General features: G+C 42.4%; 1 protein-coding gene across 3 annotated transcripts in view; it reads right to left on the reverse strand.

Annotated features, from left to right (window-relative positions):
* The window catches only part of CLASP1 (cytoplasmic linker associated protein 1), a 169,945-nt gene that overhangs the window by 22,382 nt on the left and 132,345 nt on the right, over positions 1 to 15,218 (reverse strand). For 2 of the 3 annotated variants that reach the window (XM_035128785.2, XM_035128806.2), the window contains one exon: positions 13,356 to 13,462. In XM_035128785.2, coding sequence (XP_034984676.2) covers positions 13,356 to 13,462 — 107 coding nt within the window. Of the gene's footprint in view, positions 1 to 7,800; positions 7,918 to 13,355; positions 13,463 to 15,218 lie in introns of all 3 variants that reach the window. The other variant, XM_060278738.1, reaches the window with a different exon arrangement.

The raw sequence follows: 15,218 nt of genomic DNA on the forward strand, positions 1-15,218 counted from the left end.
TGCCCCCAATTACCAGAGTATATGTGACTAAATATTACCAGGGATGACAGCAGACCACCATTCCATATAAAAAACCCTGTAACTATGAATGTCATTTGAAAGCAGGGCACACTGGTGGTTGCAATCTTACACTGCAAAGCAAGGCAAGGGAAATGACATTCCTCCTGCAATCCTGTTGATGTGAACTAAGTCATCATTTTGTTTAGCATGCCATTTAAACCTTGTCTCATTTCATACAAACCATGATATGTAACTAGATCATGTTCTTGGGTTTTTAGTTCACGGTTTGTCTGGAGTGCGAGAAACTACCAGTCCAGGTTCAGGTGACACACTAAACCAAACCATGGCTTAGCTCACAGTAATTGGACCAGGCAAGCAACACAGTGGCCACTATGCTGTCCTCTTCGTGTTGCGTGTGAACCAGCTATGTGCAATGACTCTTGGGCTGGAGACTATTCATAGTTAAAATGAAAGGAATGAGAACTGAATCCCATCATTTCCAAAAAGGGGTGAAAGGTGGCAATTTTCTCTCTGCACTGGTATGCCTCACTTATGAAAGATATAGAGCCAAACTAGACATGATGGGAAAAACATTCATGGGTGTGCGCTGTTCATATATAAAGCAGAGTGTACATGTATTCATTTTTTACAACAAGAAATGCACATGGGCAAGGGATTTGAACCCTAGCTCTCCCCTCCCCCACTTTACCTGTGTTTCCAGTCAGGGTTCAACAGAAGATGCTTTATATAAAGATGGGGGCAGCGCTGTGAATGAACTAATGTGTCTGCCCCCTTCACGTATAGTGTAGTCCAAAGAAATGTGCCTGAAATAAAGGACTGGCAAATAGATTCTCCCATCACATATTACCTCTGCTGAATGGATGTTTCGCAAAATGGAAACATATTTTGCCTGGCACCTCACCAGAACAACATTTTGGTTTCAGCAATTGACAATTGTCTAGAAGAGTTTCTCTTCCTGGAAGGGATTCAAAGAACTGTGGACCAAAGACAAGATTTATGTCTCCTGAGTTCTCTGGGCTTCATGAATACTGGGAACAGATCCAATCCTTGGACCTCTGTCAATGCACTAACTCTGCAACACCAGCCCAAGTAGCAGTACCAGAACTGAATGTCCATGGTGTGTTTTGGCAAAGCGGGCGTAAGGCAACACCTAATCTCTGAACAAAGAAAAACTTGGAAGGAAGATCTGCCAGTGGTGGTGGAAAAACAAACAAACATGAAAGCCCTTTCAACTACACCATCAGTTTCAACTACAGCAATCAGTTTCAACAACATAATTTTCAACCACTTGAAAATGTGATTGCATCTCACTGATAAGAAGATACTTTAACGTGCAGTAAAGTTACATATTTTTTTTTTGCAAAAGAATCGATTTCCTTACATTCTGAAGATGGCAAAAATTAAGGGCCTCTCGTCCTGGCATTGTCTATACCACTCAAAGTGAAAGTCTTGCTAGGATGATTTTGTGGAATGGCTGAATATGGGATTTACCTATAATAGCACTTGCATTGTTGTTCTACCCAGTCTACCACAAAATCAAGTTCTCTCTCTACATCAGTTACTTCTCTATCATATTCAAATGTGCCACCATTTCCCATGTTCTGAAAGAATTGCTCATTCTGTAACCAATCATCCTTCCATCTTTTACTTCCAAAGTCTTGAAACTTGCTATTTGCTCATGCAGTCTCTACACACACACACACTCTCTCTCTCTCTAATCAGCATACTGAAGGTCTCTGGGCTCCTGCTGCGTATACACCACACATTTAAAGCACACACTCAAAATCCTGATTGCTATACTTGTTAACAGTGCAGGGAATAGAAGGTATGTAAGGGATAAACTATAGAAGGTATTTGAGGGATGAACTATAGTACCCAGGATCCTTTGAGGGCAGGAGTATGCTTTAAATGCATGGTGTGTAAACACAGCCTTTCATACAGCTGATTGCTTCTCTTCCTACCCATCACAACTCCCCCTTTTCTTGGGACTTTTCTTAATCTCTCTATGTTCTGGCTTTGGGCAGCTTCAACAAATTTTACGGCATTCAAACATAGACTCACTTTCCAGGTCTCTACTTCCTTCATCCAGTCCCACATCTCTAAGGGCTTGGGCATTCAGTGGTTAGATTTTATGGGGCTTTCACAAGCTCACTATACCCAAGGCTGCTCGTCTTTCTTCTTCTCTTCCTTCTCAAGCCTTCCTATACAATTACTATTACTATGCTATAGCCTAAAAGAACAGCAGTACAAATAAAATGCTAAAACAACAGCTAAACAAAAAGGCAGGACTACTGACCCTAATCACACTAAAAGAGGCCACTATGCCACGCTTCAGCCTGGTGATTAAAGCTGGATAAAGATGGAACTAGGCATGAGTCAGGGGGGAGAGCATTCCACAAGGGGGGGGGGGCTTACCACTAAACTGCCCATTCTCAATTGTCCCATGAAGGGCCTTTTGTATCTGATCACCTCTACCCAGCTGGTCAGACACAAAGCCTTAGCTTTATCTTTGATTACTACTTCTCATTTGCTTCCCATGCTCACACTGTTACCAAGTCATACTGATTTTCCTTGTACAATACTGTCAGAATCAGGTACTTCCCCTACAACCCCTCGGTTAAAACTCTGCTTCACACTGTTGCTATCATGCGCTTCCTTTTCACCTCAGTCTTATCAGACCTGTCCACAGCTCTGCTGCCAAATTATTCACCCTTCTCTTCATTCTGAGCGCATAGGGTTCCCTTGCCACACCCAGTACAAACTCCTTGCGCTTACATTTATTGTTCCTCCTCTACCCTCCATATCCCAAGAGACCCCAACCACCACCTTCGTATTAGAGGTTACCGTCCGCACACTTTCACTGCACAGACACTGGTGGTTAGGTAAAACCTCTTTTAAACTGTTTAGCAGAGTTTATCTTCTTTGTCTCGCGGAAGTGGTGAACAATGACAAAGTTGTTGTTTCAAAGATGACTCACAAACTCTGTGAAGTCTTGGTCAAGAGATGATGATGATGATGATGATGATAATTCTACCCCACCCATCTGGCTGGGTTTCCCTAGCCACTCTGGGCAGCCTCCAACAGAACATTAAAAACAGAACAAAACTTCAAACATTTAAAATTTCCCTAAACAGGGAAGATTTTATTCCCAGACCGGGTACAAGCACACATTCAAACAAAACTCTTATCTTATCTCCAGCGCCTCATAAATTAAAGGAACAGGCATCTGTAAAAACCAAACTGAGTTCTTATTTGCACTTCTAGCTGATGCTAATTAAGCTCAGAGTGCCACTCCCATACATAAAGGGAAAAACTATGGAACCTTCTAGAAACTTTCTGGCAAAATGATTTCTTAACACTTAGCTCCTCCAACTCTACCATCTTTAGGTTTCTAATTTGAATGATTTCTTCATCCATCCTCATATATGGCCCACGATCAAGTCATGGATGGCAGTGGCCTTATGAATCATTGACCTGGCATTGCACAGCAGCACCTTCAGGTCATGTGGGTATCCCTTGCTGATTCCAGTATCCACCCGGTCAAGACCAGACCCGGAGCAGGCATAGTCCTCAAATAACGACTAAGCCTGCCTCCTCGGTAGTGACATGGTCTGGTCTTAGCGTAACTCCTCCTTCTACCCATGATCATTGAGATCGGTTGTCCCAGTGCATTCCCCCCCCCCTCCGGTGGAACCTGCCCCGGCAATTTTGTTGGCTGGGACCCACTCCCAGGCAGCTCTGACCCCTCCCCTTAAAATCAAATTAAAACCTATACAAAAAAACCCAAAAACAATAAAACAATAAAAACCAAAAACCAGTAAAGGTTACAAACATACCAAAATTAAACCAATTCCCAAACCTGACTAAACATCCATCCCACCCCCCCACCCCCCAAGGCCTCCTTATAAGCTGTGGTGGTGAGTATGGGGCTCGCCCCCAGGCCCAAGGCAGAAAATGGGCTTCAGAGGGGAGCTGTCCTCCCAGTACTCACAGGCAGAGCAGCAACAAAAGACAAGCCTGCTGGATCAGGCCAGCATCCTGTTCTCACAGTGGCCAGCCAAATGCCTATGTGAAGCCTGCAAGCTGGCCAAGAGAGCAAGAGCGCTCTGCACACCTGTAATACCCACCAACTGGTGTTCAGAAGCATAATGCTTCCGGCAGTGGAGGCACAACATAGCCAGTGTGGCTAGTAGCCACTGGTAGCTTCATTCTCCATGCATTTGTCTAGTCCTCTTTTAAAGGCATCCAAGTTGGTGGCTATCACTGCCTCTTGTGGGAGCCAGTTCCATAGTTCAACTATGCTCTGTGTGAAGAAGTAGGCTACCTCCCTTCCCCTTCCAGCTGTAGCTTAAAATTCACTCCTTCTGTGATGTTTCTGGTAAAACAACCCCCCCATTAGTCACAGAGCACCACATTTTTCGCTCCATAAGACGCACTTAGTTTTTAGAGGAGGAAAACAAGAAAAAAATATTCTGAATCAAATGTTGTACTAAACTATTTAATAAACAACCGGCCCCGCCGCCGCCTGTAGCTGGGGCAGGCACAGGAGGCGTGGTTGGGAGAAGCACTGCGCTGTGCCTCTCCAAACCACGGCTCCTATGCCGGCTCTTGCAAGTGACAGAGGCGGCAGAGGGACAAGCGGCCCGAAAGGGCTGCTTGTTCCTCCCCCGCCCCTTTGCCGCTGTCGGCGGCTGCGGCGGAGGAAGGATCCATCCGGTCAAGACCGGACCCGGAGGCAGTCCGCCATGGCTCTGGCGGCAGAGGCATCCTTCCGCTTGCGACTGCAGCCGAAGGAATCCCTCTGCCGTCCAGTGCCTTCGCTCCATAAGATGCCCTTGCTTTTTTAGGAGGGAAAAAAGTGTGTCTTACGGAGCGAAAAATACGGTACATAGAAAACTTAAGAATAAGCAACTGACACCTACTCACATGCATCCTTTGCAACTCTTGGCTCTCTTCTTTCCACTTATGTGCCTGTCTCCCTGCTGTTCCCTCCTTTGGTCTAAATTTAGATTATAAGCCTCTCAGGGAAAGGCAGGATTTTTGTTTATCGCATTCTGTACTGTTGCACATGCACACAATAATAGTCTGCATCTATTGGAAACACTATTTGCATCAGTTCGTTTATTAGTCCGTCAAGAATAAGAGTGGGTGGGGTGGCATTATTTTAGAAGTAGGGCTTTTTTAAACAAGGTTGCTGTTGGCTTTTTAAAAACAACAACCCTACTAACGCTTGGTAGCTAAAGCAGCTCACAGAGTTAATTCAGACAGAGTTTCTATTCTAAAACAATAACATCTGTGGAGCACAGTTATACAAATGTGTGGGTTATGTCATACAACTTGTATCATGAAATGGAATTTTATCTGCAGCCTTAAAATATCAGTGGCATCCAAAATCCACAAGGGAAGAACCTATTTTTATAACCTAAGAATGAATCGTTACAAAATAGCCAAAGGAAGAAAGAAGGAAGGAAGAAAAGCAATTTCTAGAATATTGTTTTTTTAAGAGTAACCACATGTGCAATAAAATACATTAAGGCAGTACAGGAATTGTATGATACACAGATAACACGAGGAGAGAGAAAAAGAAGTGCAAGATGGAACAACATCCATTTACAAAGAACAAATAAATCTCATCAATCATACAAGATAGAAAACAATGATTCATGCAGAAAACTGGAAGAATTACAAAGTGAACAAAGAGATGAGGAGAAATGCGTGGCTTTTACAGATGTCACAATATTATTTCCCAACTGCCACAGCCTCCAACAAACACAGTCTTTAGGATTCAGAGCTCACCAGTTTCTGGAGCTTTTAACATTTTTCCTAAAGTTAAGCAGGATTGGCCTCTAAGGTGAAGAAGAGTTCTTCTAAATATCAACAATCTCCCTCTCTTTCTCTACTGGCTGACAGAATCTGGACCTGTGTGAGATTCCTTACTACCATTTTCATATCCATTGCTATTCATATTCCTAGCTGTTGCCTGTGAATGTATCCTAATGGCAAATAGAATGATCTGTAGTATAGTACTAGTCCAGTCTTTGCCCAGTAAACTAATTGGGAACCTAATCTATCTGTTCCAGTGTTCTCATTGTTCATTTATTCTGCAAAGAGAGTTGGATGCTTATAGAAACGTTGGAAGCTGCCTTACACCAAGCCAGACCATTGGCTCCATCTAGCTCAGTACTGTCTACACTGACTGGCAGCAGCATTCCAGGGTTTCAGTCAAGGGACTTTCCCAGCCCTAATTGGAGATGCCATGGATTGAACCTTGCCCCTTCTGCACAGAGAGCACATGCTCTATCACTGAGCTATGGCTGTTCCCCAATTGAAGCAAGCATTCAGATCTGCGTGTATCCTCAGAAAGTGGTGTAATTTGAGAGGAGACACTGTCAAGTTAAAAAGGGGGCTAAACAGAATGCTAATCTTACTTGCCTTGATCCAGCCAGAAGCTACACCCATGCCGAAGCAGGCTTGCTCCTGTATACAGATGGGGAATAGTCTGTGCGGTACTGGAGCTACCCTCCAGTAGTGAGGGTGCCGCCGCAATCCCAGTTGGCGGAATTCCAACTTTATTTACTTGGGTTCCATTTAACTGAGGCTAGTAACTACGCAAAGACTATAGCAGCTAGGGCCAATTCACACCTAATGCAGTAAAACAGTGCTTGACTTTTGTATGGCAAATTGAATTGCGAAAGATATATACTTCTCCACAGATTGCAGAATACATGCCAGGAAGCCATGGCCAAGCTGGTTCATGTCATGACCAGCATGCGTAAGATGCACTGCCCTTCAGACATTTGCCCCCACCCACATCAGGATACACACAGCAAACATGCCATGTAACATGTGATTCAGCCCAAGTGAATGCTGATTCTCAGTCCAAGTGAATACTGATTCACCCAAGTGAATACTGATTCCCAGTGCAGCTGAAAGACTAGGAAGGTAAAGGGACCCCTGACCATTAGGTCCAGTCGTTGCGGCGCTCATCTTGCGTTATTGGCCGAGGGACCCGGCATACAGCTTCCAGGTCATGTGGTCAGCATGACAAAGCTGCTTCTGGCGAACCAGAGCAGCACACGGAAACACCGTTTATCTACTTGCACTTTGACGTGCTTTCGAAATGCTAGGTTGGCAGGAGCTGGGACCAAGCAACGGGAGCTCACCCCGTCACAGGGATTCAAACCGCCAGCCTTCTGATGAGCAAGCCCTAGGGCTCAGTGGTTTAACCCACAGCGCCACCTGGGTCCCTTGAAAGACTAGGAAGCACAATGCTAAATGCAGAGTCACAACATGGTGTTTCCCAACACCACCAAATGATGCCGGGAACCCATTTTTCCCTTTGGTAGCCAAGGCAATGTAATTCTCCAGCAGCAACTCATCTATGTTTCAGGCATGTTCCCCAAGCTTCTGGTATTCTGGGTGGTTTATCGCAAGACTCTACCCCAGGCATAATGGGGAAGTGGGCTAAGGTGTGTTACCCTTGGAAACTTGCTTGTGTAAAGCATGCCCTGACATTGCCTTTACTGCAGTGCTTCTAGCAGAAGGAATGAAGGAAGAGATAGGAATGGTTTCTGACAATTCTGTGTGGTGGCTGAGCAGGTAATGCTTCTGGAACTGAGAAGTGGAGATGTGATTTCTCCACAGATAAAAAGTAGAAAGCAAACAGCCGCTGTCTGTCTCTGCCTCCCCAGGACCTATCTGTTTGGAAAGCACCCTGAGACAAAAGGTAAATAACATTGTGACACCTCAGACAAGATGGATTAACAGGTAGCTTGTTACCTGGGAGAGTAAGAGCGCCTGAAAGTCTTGTGAGGAGGAGCAACGGGGATGGAGTTAGGCTGAAAAAGGGGAGGGGGGTGCTTCGACAGCCCATCTGCACTCCAACCCCAGAAACGACTGCAGTGATCACAGGAAGAAAAGAGAGAAAGGGAGGAAGAAAAAGAAAAAGAAAAAAAAGGAGAAAACAAAACTATAATCTGAGTGGCTGAGTCTTTTCATGCTTTCTCAGCAAGAGAGGAACTTAATAGAAACAAACCGGACAGAAACACTCCGAGTAAATATGTTGTTATTCAGTAATATCTTTAGTATCAACCGACGTTGTTATTTAAGGATTTCAGGACAGTCAATGTGTTGTTTCTGCTTGCGTATTTCACAATATAGACCCAGGATGTTATCCTGCAGTTGAAATCAGTGAAAATTTGGCCATTGGCTTTCTCTGGAAGTGGTTTTCAATTGTTCAGCTAATATTAAAATACTGAGGTGATTGCTGTTCTGAATATGCATCTGGAACAAATTCACCTGGGTAACAGAATGTAGGCTCCAGAAGGGCTTCACAACTAGCCAAGTGCTTGATGGTCGCCAGGTCTGTTGTACACATCCACAGATGACCTGGCAGCGGGCGGAATCTTATAATCCATTTTCCCAATAAAACTTCCAGGACAGTGTTTCTTCTTAGCATTATAGCTATGTCTTTGGTCCTCTGACTGAATACTCATATGAACAGTAAATACTTGTAAGTTCTTCAGACAAAACCCACAGTTCCTCCTAATCCACCCCATTTCAGCACTTTATACGTTTTAAAAGACACCTTCCAAATTAGCAGGTCTACTGTCAGGCTGAAGCAGAATGGGCCTTGTAAAAAAAAAAAAAAGGTTGTCCAAGGCCCTGATAAATGGCAGGAGCTTTCACTGATGACTTGTGACTCTAGTTTGAATGATAATTGCTTCTGTGGCTTCTTCATTCATCCTTCAAAGCTATTGCTCTTCAAAACATAGAAGCAAAATGATGTTCTTATCCTTCTGCCTCCTATCAGAGTGGTCTACATTCTGCTTTCCAGCTCCACCCAATCAACTTTTGCTGGCTAAACAAAGATGAACAAATGCAAAACGTTGTTTTTTGGGCTGATTTTTCTCATGCATGTTATAATGATTCATTAATGTTTTGAGAAGACTAAGGCTGCAGCCCAACACCATTGAACTCAATGGAGTTTTTGAGTAAACATGCATAAGATTGCACTGCAAAGCCAGTATGTATTTCCATCTTGTGTGATTTAAAAGTTAAAAGGCAGGAGAGAGGGAGATTCAGTACAGATGGAAAATTCCTGTTCTCCTAACTATAGTTGGGAGATTATAAGGACTCCCTGGATTCAATCACTCTCCTTCTCTCCTTATTTTTCATTTTCAATTTTCCTCTCTGTTTTCAAACTGTAGTTTCAAAACTACAGTGCATATTTTTTCTATAATAATAATTTATAATAATAATAATAATAATAATAATAATAATAATAATAATAATTTATTACTTATACCCCGCCTATCTGGCTAGGTTTCCCCAGCCACTCTGGCCAGCTTCCAACAGGAGATTAAAAATACATTAAAAATACATTAAAAGCCATGGTGAGTTCTAAGTCAAGCATGGTTAGGAGTGGTGTTAGGTTAACATTATCACAATGTTCTAGCCTAGTCTCCTAGACATTTATTAATGATCATAGAGATCTGTCAGGTCAGAGAAGGCTAGATATGGAGCCCACAATCACTGCTGGAACCTAACTTCTCAGGACATTTCCTTCTGGAGTTGCTGGAATATTCAATCCGTCACTTTGTTTCTATTGAGTTTTAAATACGTTATAAAGGTAAAGATCACATTGGTGTATGAAAAATGCTACAAGACTGGAAATGGGAAGTCAGAAATAATTCTATTGCATGTCACAGCAGTTTCTTTCTGAGCAGCAAAATAAGGAAAGTCACTCAAGAAAAAGAGATAAGAGCAGTTATGCTTGCAGATACTGGTTCACAGAGAAGGAAAATAAAGGGTAATAAATTCCACAGATGCCAATCTCACCTACCTGTGAGGGAATCATCCAAAGTCATTCAATCCCAACTTTTGAAAGACTCATATATACACATACACACACACACAGTCCACCAATCCTGTCACTTTATAGCCATGCAAGTGGACAGGTTTATAATTCAAAAATACAACATCCTATCAAGAAAATAACATTTCAAACAAAAGAGGAATTATTTGTTAGAGAGTTCTCAGGCATTATCAGCCCCAAAACATTTGAAGAATAATACGAGACGTTGATCTCACTACTACAAATCATTCATTCATTCATTCATTCATTCATTCATTCATTCATTCATAGTTCAAGGCTGTGTTCCTATGCAAACTTTCTGACCTAGGTGCAGGATTTTATTTTTTGGGGTCTGTTTTAAAACTCAAGGACAGCAGCATCAACAACAAAAATAAGAATAGAACACAGTTAGAAATAAATAAACAGTAAATAAATTCAAAAATGCAGCAAGCAGTTCAGAGAGTTGAACAAGAAAGCTACAAAAATGAACAGGAAAGCTACAGAAATGGCTCAATGGAATCGCCAGAAATAAAAAGCAAATAATTGGTTGAAAACCAGAAACCCCATCAGCCAGGATTTTCTCTGCAACGCCCTTGCTCTGCTTACTATCTAGCCAGATTAAGAGTTCTGGAGAACCTGAAAGTTTGCACATGGTTTGGTGATTATTTTGGTTGCCTTACTAAAGGTATTGATCTAATACGGTATGGTTTTTTTTAATCCACCTAAAAGATGTGCATCTACTGGTATGTGTACAGAATGGAACCCTCAATAAGATGTTTGAGCTAAAGCACTGCCTTCTAGGCTCTTTGCCTAATAGCAGAGTCACACTTAGAAATGTGTGTGGTTAGGAGAACACTTTGTTTTTTTGAACTTCTCAGAACTGCATAGCCAAGTGACATCATGATGGAAATATCAACGCTGTCCATTTTACTGATATCTAGCAATGGAAGTCTTCTTCAGTGCGTCTATATTGCTTAAAATGTGCATCTTGGACAATTAAACTTTTTTGAAAATGTTTCTAAATACAGAGTTGCAACACTTTACTCTGACTGTGAGTGTACTGTGACAAACACCGTGGAAGCAAATCATTTGGTCTCTAGCACAAATTTGGTGTCTCCATTACCTCAGGGTCCTTTATGACATTCATGTGTTTTTAGTCTAAATTGTCCCTAAATCTTATTTCACTGGAAAAGAATGAGTATTATGTGAACATTAAGAAGCTGGCTCTCCAGGGACTCAGATGACTGTGTTTTATGTCAGGAGTCTTACAGATACCAGGAATTGAATCTGGGACCTTACGCACACGAAGCCTGCACTAAACCAATAAACTATAGCACATCCTCTAATCTAAACATCAAGTATATTCAACCATGCCCTTTGCTTTCCCTGATCTAATCTGTCCCTGGCCTTTTTGCTCAAATCCTTGAAATATGCTGTGCAGGTTCCTCAAGCTGAGGCTAGGCTCCTCAAGCTATTCAGCCTAACATGTCCTGAAGGTAGCACCTTTATTGCAGGAAAATCACATTTCCCCTTGTGGTTGCTGGATTGTACTTGTGACGACTACTACGTGGAATGTGACAGTACAGGTGTCACAGGAACCTAATGGCTAATGCATACAACATGGATAATTGTTAGTGATGCTGTTCCTCCCTTCCCCCTTGATACCCATGCTACTGTGTCGTTTAAAACAAAGGTTGCATTTTATTAGTATTTTATTTATAAAGCTTTGCAGGGACTGTGCACTTCCCCTCTGTATCACTCCAGCACAGGAACAACTTGCCGCAAGGGGTAGCCAAAGTAGTGCCCTCTGGATGTTGCTTCAACTCCCAACTCCCATCCAAATGGCCAATTGGCAGGGACGACGGGAGCTGAAGTCCAACAACATCTGGAGGACACCATGTCAGCTACTCCTGACTTATGTAGTCTACCCTTCTACTTGTGAAGTCCTCGCAGTGGCACAGATGCTTGTTAATTATTTGCCAGCCTTTCAAGCCTATGTGTTACCAGCTCCCCAGTTCTAAAATACAAACAAACCCAAACAAACCCCCAAACCCAGGAAGCAAAGTTACAGCTATCCCCTTCACTGAGTGTGGTGAAATGATTAGGGTGCTGGATCAAGACCTGGGAGAGAAGGGTTTAAATCAGGCATAGGCAACCTCAGCACTCCAGATGTTTTGGCACTACAACTCCCACGACCCCTAGCTAACAGGGCCAGTGATCAGGAATCATGGGAGTTGTAGTTCCAAAACATCTGGAGAGCCAAGGTTGCCTATGCCTGATTTAAACCCTTCTCTCCCAGGTCTTGATCCAGCACCCTAATCATTTCACCACACTCAGTGAAGGGGATAGCTGTAACTTTGCTTCCTGGGTTTGGGGGTTTGTTTGGGTTTGTTTGTATTTTAGAACTGGGGAGCTGGTAACACATAGGCTTGAAAGGCTGGCAAATCCTGCTCACCTGTGAAGCTCATTGAATGATATTGGGATAGGTTAATCTATCTCACAGGGCTGTGGTGAATATAAATGCTGGGAGGAACTGGACTTGGAGGAAGGGGTTAATTTCCTTCATGAGCGCAAATTATTACATGGTTGAGATAAGCCAACAGCAGCGGGGAGTGCTGACTATATAAATGATTAAGGCATGTCAGCTCATCAGTCGGGGGAATTGTGCTGTAGTGTCAGGGTCAGTCTTGAGAGGTGAGTCAGAGTCTGTGTTACATCTTGAATTGCTGTAGCGACAGAAATACTTTCTACTTGTGTACATATATGTATCTGCAAAAGCCTATACATGCTGCAGTAATCTATTTTGAACCTTAAGCTGCCTCTGTGTGGTGACTGGAACAGGGAGCAACTTCTGCTACATGGTTATCTCACCTCAGATTCTCAACAATAGATTGGGCAGGTGGGAGCTGCAGCAACTTGAGCTCCTTGGAGGAATAATGCAATATAAAGTAAAATAACATAAATTTTGAAGGCTACGCCTTTAGATCAGGGAATGTGCGTATAGTTTCCCCTAACAAAATTCTACCATGTTACGCAGCTTTCATAATGTTCTCTGTTATAATGCACAAGGAACACACCCAGTCTCACCTACAGCTATAAGCAGTGTAACATCCTGATACGAACCTGATAATGCATTATTAAAATTCAATTATACAGCGAAGTAGGAAAAAAAATATACATGTGCATTTGTATGAGCCTATAGTTCACTCTGCCACATCTGTATTAGCTTTTAGACATCTTATTAAAAACAAGTGTTTTGTACTCTGTGCAAAAGCTGTCCTAAAAGGACGAGTTTAGGGTTTTATTAAGGTACAGACACAAGCTTTGTTTCCTGACCCACTTTCAGAGCTGAGCAAATGTGTTACATATTTTCCTACATTGCCTCTTCTTGAGGAGTCACCTTTCAAGCATGTTCCACACAGAAAAGCCTCTCAAGACACCTATAATCTTTTTTTAAAAAATGAAGCTGCAGTATTACCTTGGGGAGAGTCCTCCATGAGAACAGTTGGTAGGTGAAGTTAAGGGGCTGGTTCTGCTGCTAGGGTGACGTGAAGGAGTTCGGCCAACAGTATTGCTAGGAGAACCCTAAGTGTACAAGCAAAAAAGAAGATTAGGGGCAAATAACATGTAGCACAACAAGATGAATAAATATGGAACAATTTTGTCCCCATTCATACAATGTGTCGCTTAAATAGAATCATTTTCTGTTATTAATTTGTTATGCACAAACCCTTGCTTGACTAAGTTGTTGAAATAAATAACTTCTGGGCTTGTGTTGGAGCAGATAAAATAATATATACTATATATACACATACATATACATTATGTATATGGGGGGGACACATACCCCTAAACAATTTGTGACTCTTTGTACTTTTGTCCATTTACTGTATTTATTTTTTCTATAGTTTTTCCTTTAAACTATAAAATGGTGATCAGATGTCAAGGAAATAAGCAGCTATCTTAATTTTAAAAGACATCTGAAGGCAGCCCTGTTTAGGGAAGCTTTTAATATTTAATGCTGTATTGTTTTAATATTCGATTGGGAGCCACCCAGAGTGGCTGGGGAGACTCAGCCAGATGGGCAGGGTATTATTATTATTATTATTAATAATAATAATAATAATAATAATTTTCTCGAGTCAAAATGAGAGTACCCCTAAACATTTTTTAAAGAAAAAAGCACTGCATACACACATGCATATATTCTAAATAAAATAAGCCAAGCTCCTCCCCCCCCCAAAAAATAATTCAGGAGTAGATTGGCTTATTTTTTCAGGACAATCCAGCTTCAGAAATTGCCTACCACAATCCACCACTCTGCCCATTCCCCCACCTGACAGGAGTAGTGAGAAACCCTGGTCTAGTTATGGAAGAGGGGAAGAGGAAGGTCTCTGCTCCTCTCTCCAGTGACTGGCCAAATGCCACTGTGTTTGTCCTTGGGAACTGCAGTTTTCCAACAGGATTATTCCAATGTTGGTATCCTTTGGGGAAAACCCAAAGGCCAATGTGGTCTTTTGTCCTAGCATGCTGCTATGCAATGCATTAGAATGCTGTAGGAGGAGGAGACAAACTGCCCACCTCACTTGTCAATGGAAGTGGTGGAAGGTGAGGATAAGCTTCTTCTCCAGCTTGGAGTTTAACCTGAGCCAAATAATATAATTTGGCTCCAAAATCTTTACTTAGAAGGTTACCATTATGATCCCCTAAAATTCATAGCCCTGCCTGAGCACCAACAAGCTTTGTCGTCCTCTCTGCTTTTTAGAAGCAATCCTTCAAAACCCAAGGCCAGGGATAGCCAATGTGTTAGCTTTCAGGTGTCGTGGACTACTCTTCCCATCAACACTGATTTGTCATGCCGGATGGGAGTTGTAGTCCATGTCTGAAGCATACCAAATACCACTGCTCTAGACAATGCCAAACTTCTTATAAAAGCTCACAACTAGTGAGCCCATTTTTAAAGAAATTGAAAAGGCATAAGTGCTTTCTGTACAATTACATTCAATTGTATACCTACTTTGTCAAAAGGTATTTTTTGCACCGCAGTCTAACCTCAGTTCCCGAACGCCTCCATTATTGTACGTTTCGGCTCCCAAGCACCAAAAACCCAGAAGTAAATGCTCCAGTTTTCAAACATTTTTGAGAACCTGAACATCCGACGTGGCTTCTGCTTGAGTGCAAGAAGCTCTTGCAACCAATCAGAAGCCGCGCCTCGGTTGTCAAACGTTTTGAAAGTTGGACGGTCTTCCGGAACGGATTACGTTTGACAACTGAGGTTTGACTGTATCCTGTAAAACAAAGGCTGTGTGATTTTAGGGCAGAGCTTTAGCTCTGAACAGAT

Source organism: Zootoca vivipara, chromosome 1 (assembly GCF_963506605.1).
Source record: "Zootoca vivipara chromosome 1, rZooViv1.1, whole genome shotgun sequence".
NCBI classification, from domain to species: domain Eukaryota; kingdom Metazoa; phylum Chordata; class Lepidosauria; order Squamata; family Lacertidae; genus Zootoca; species Zootoca vivipara.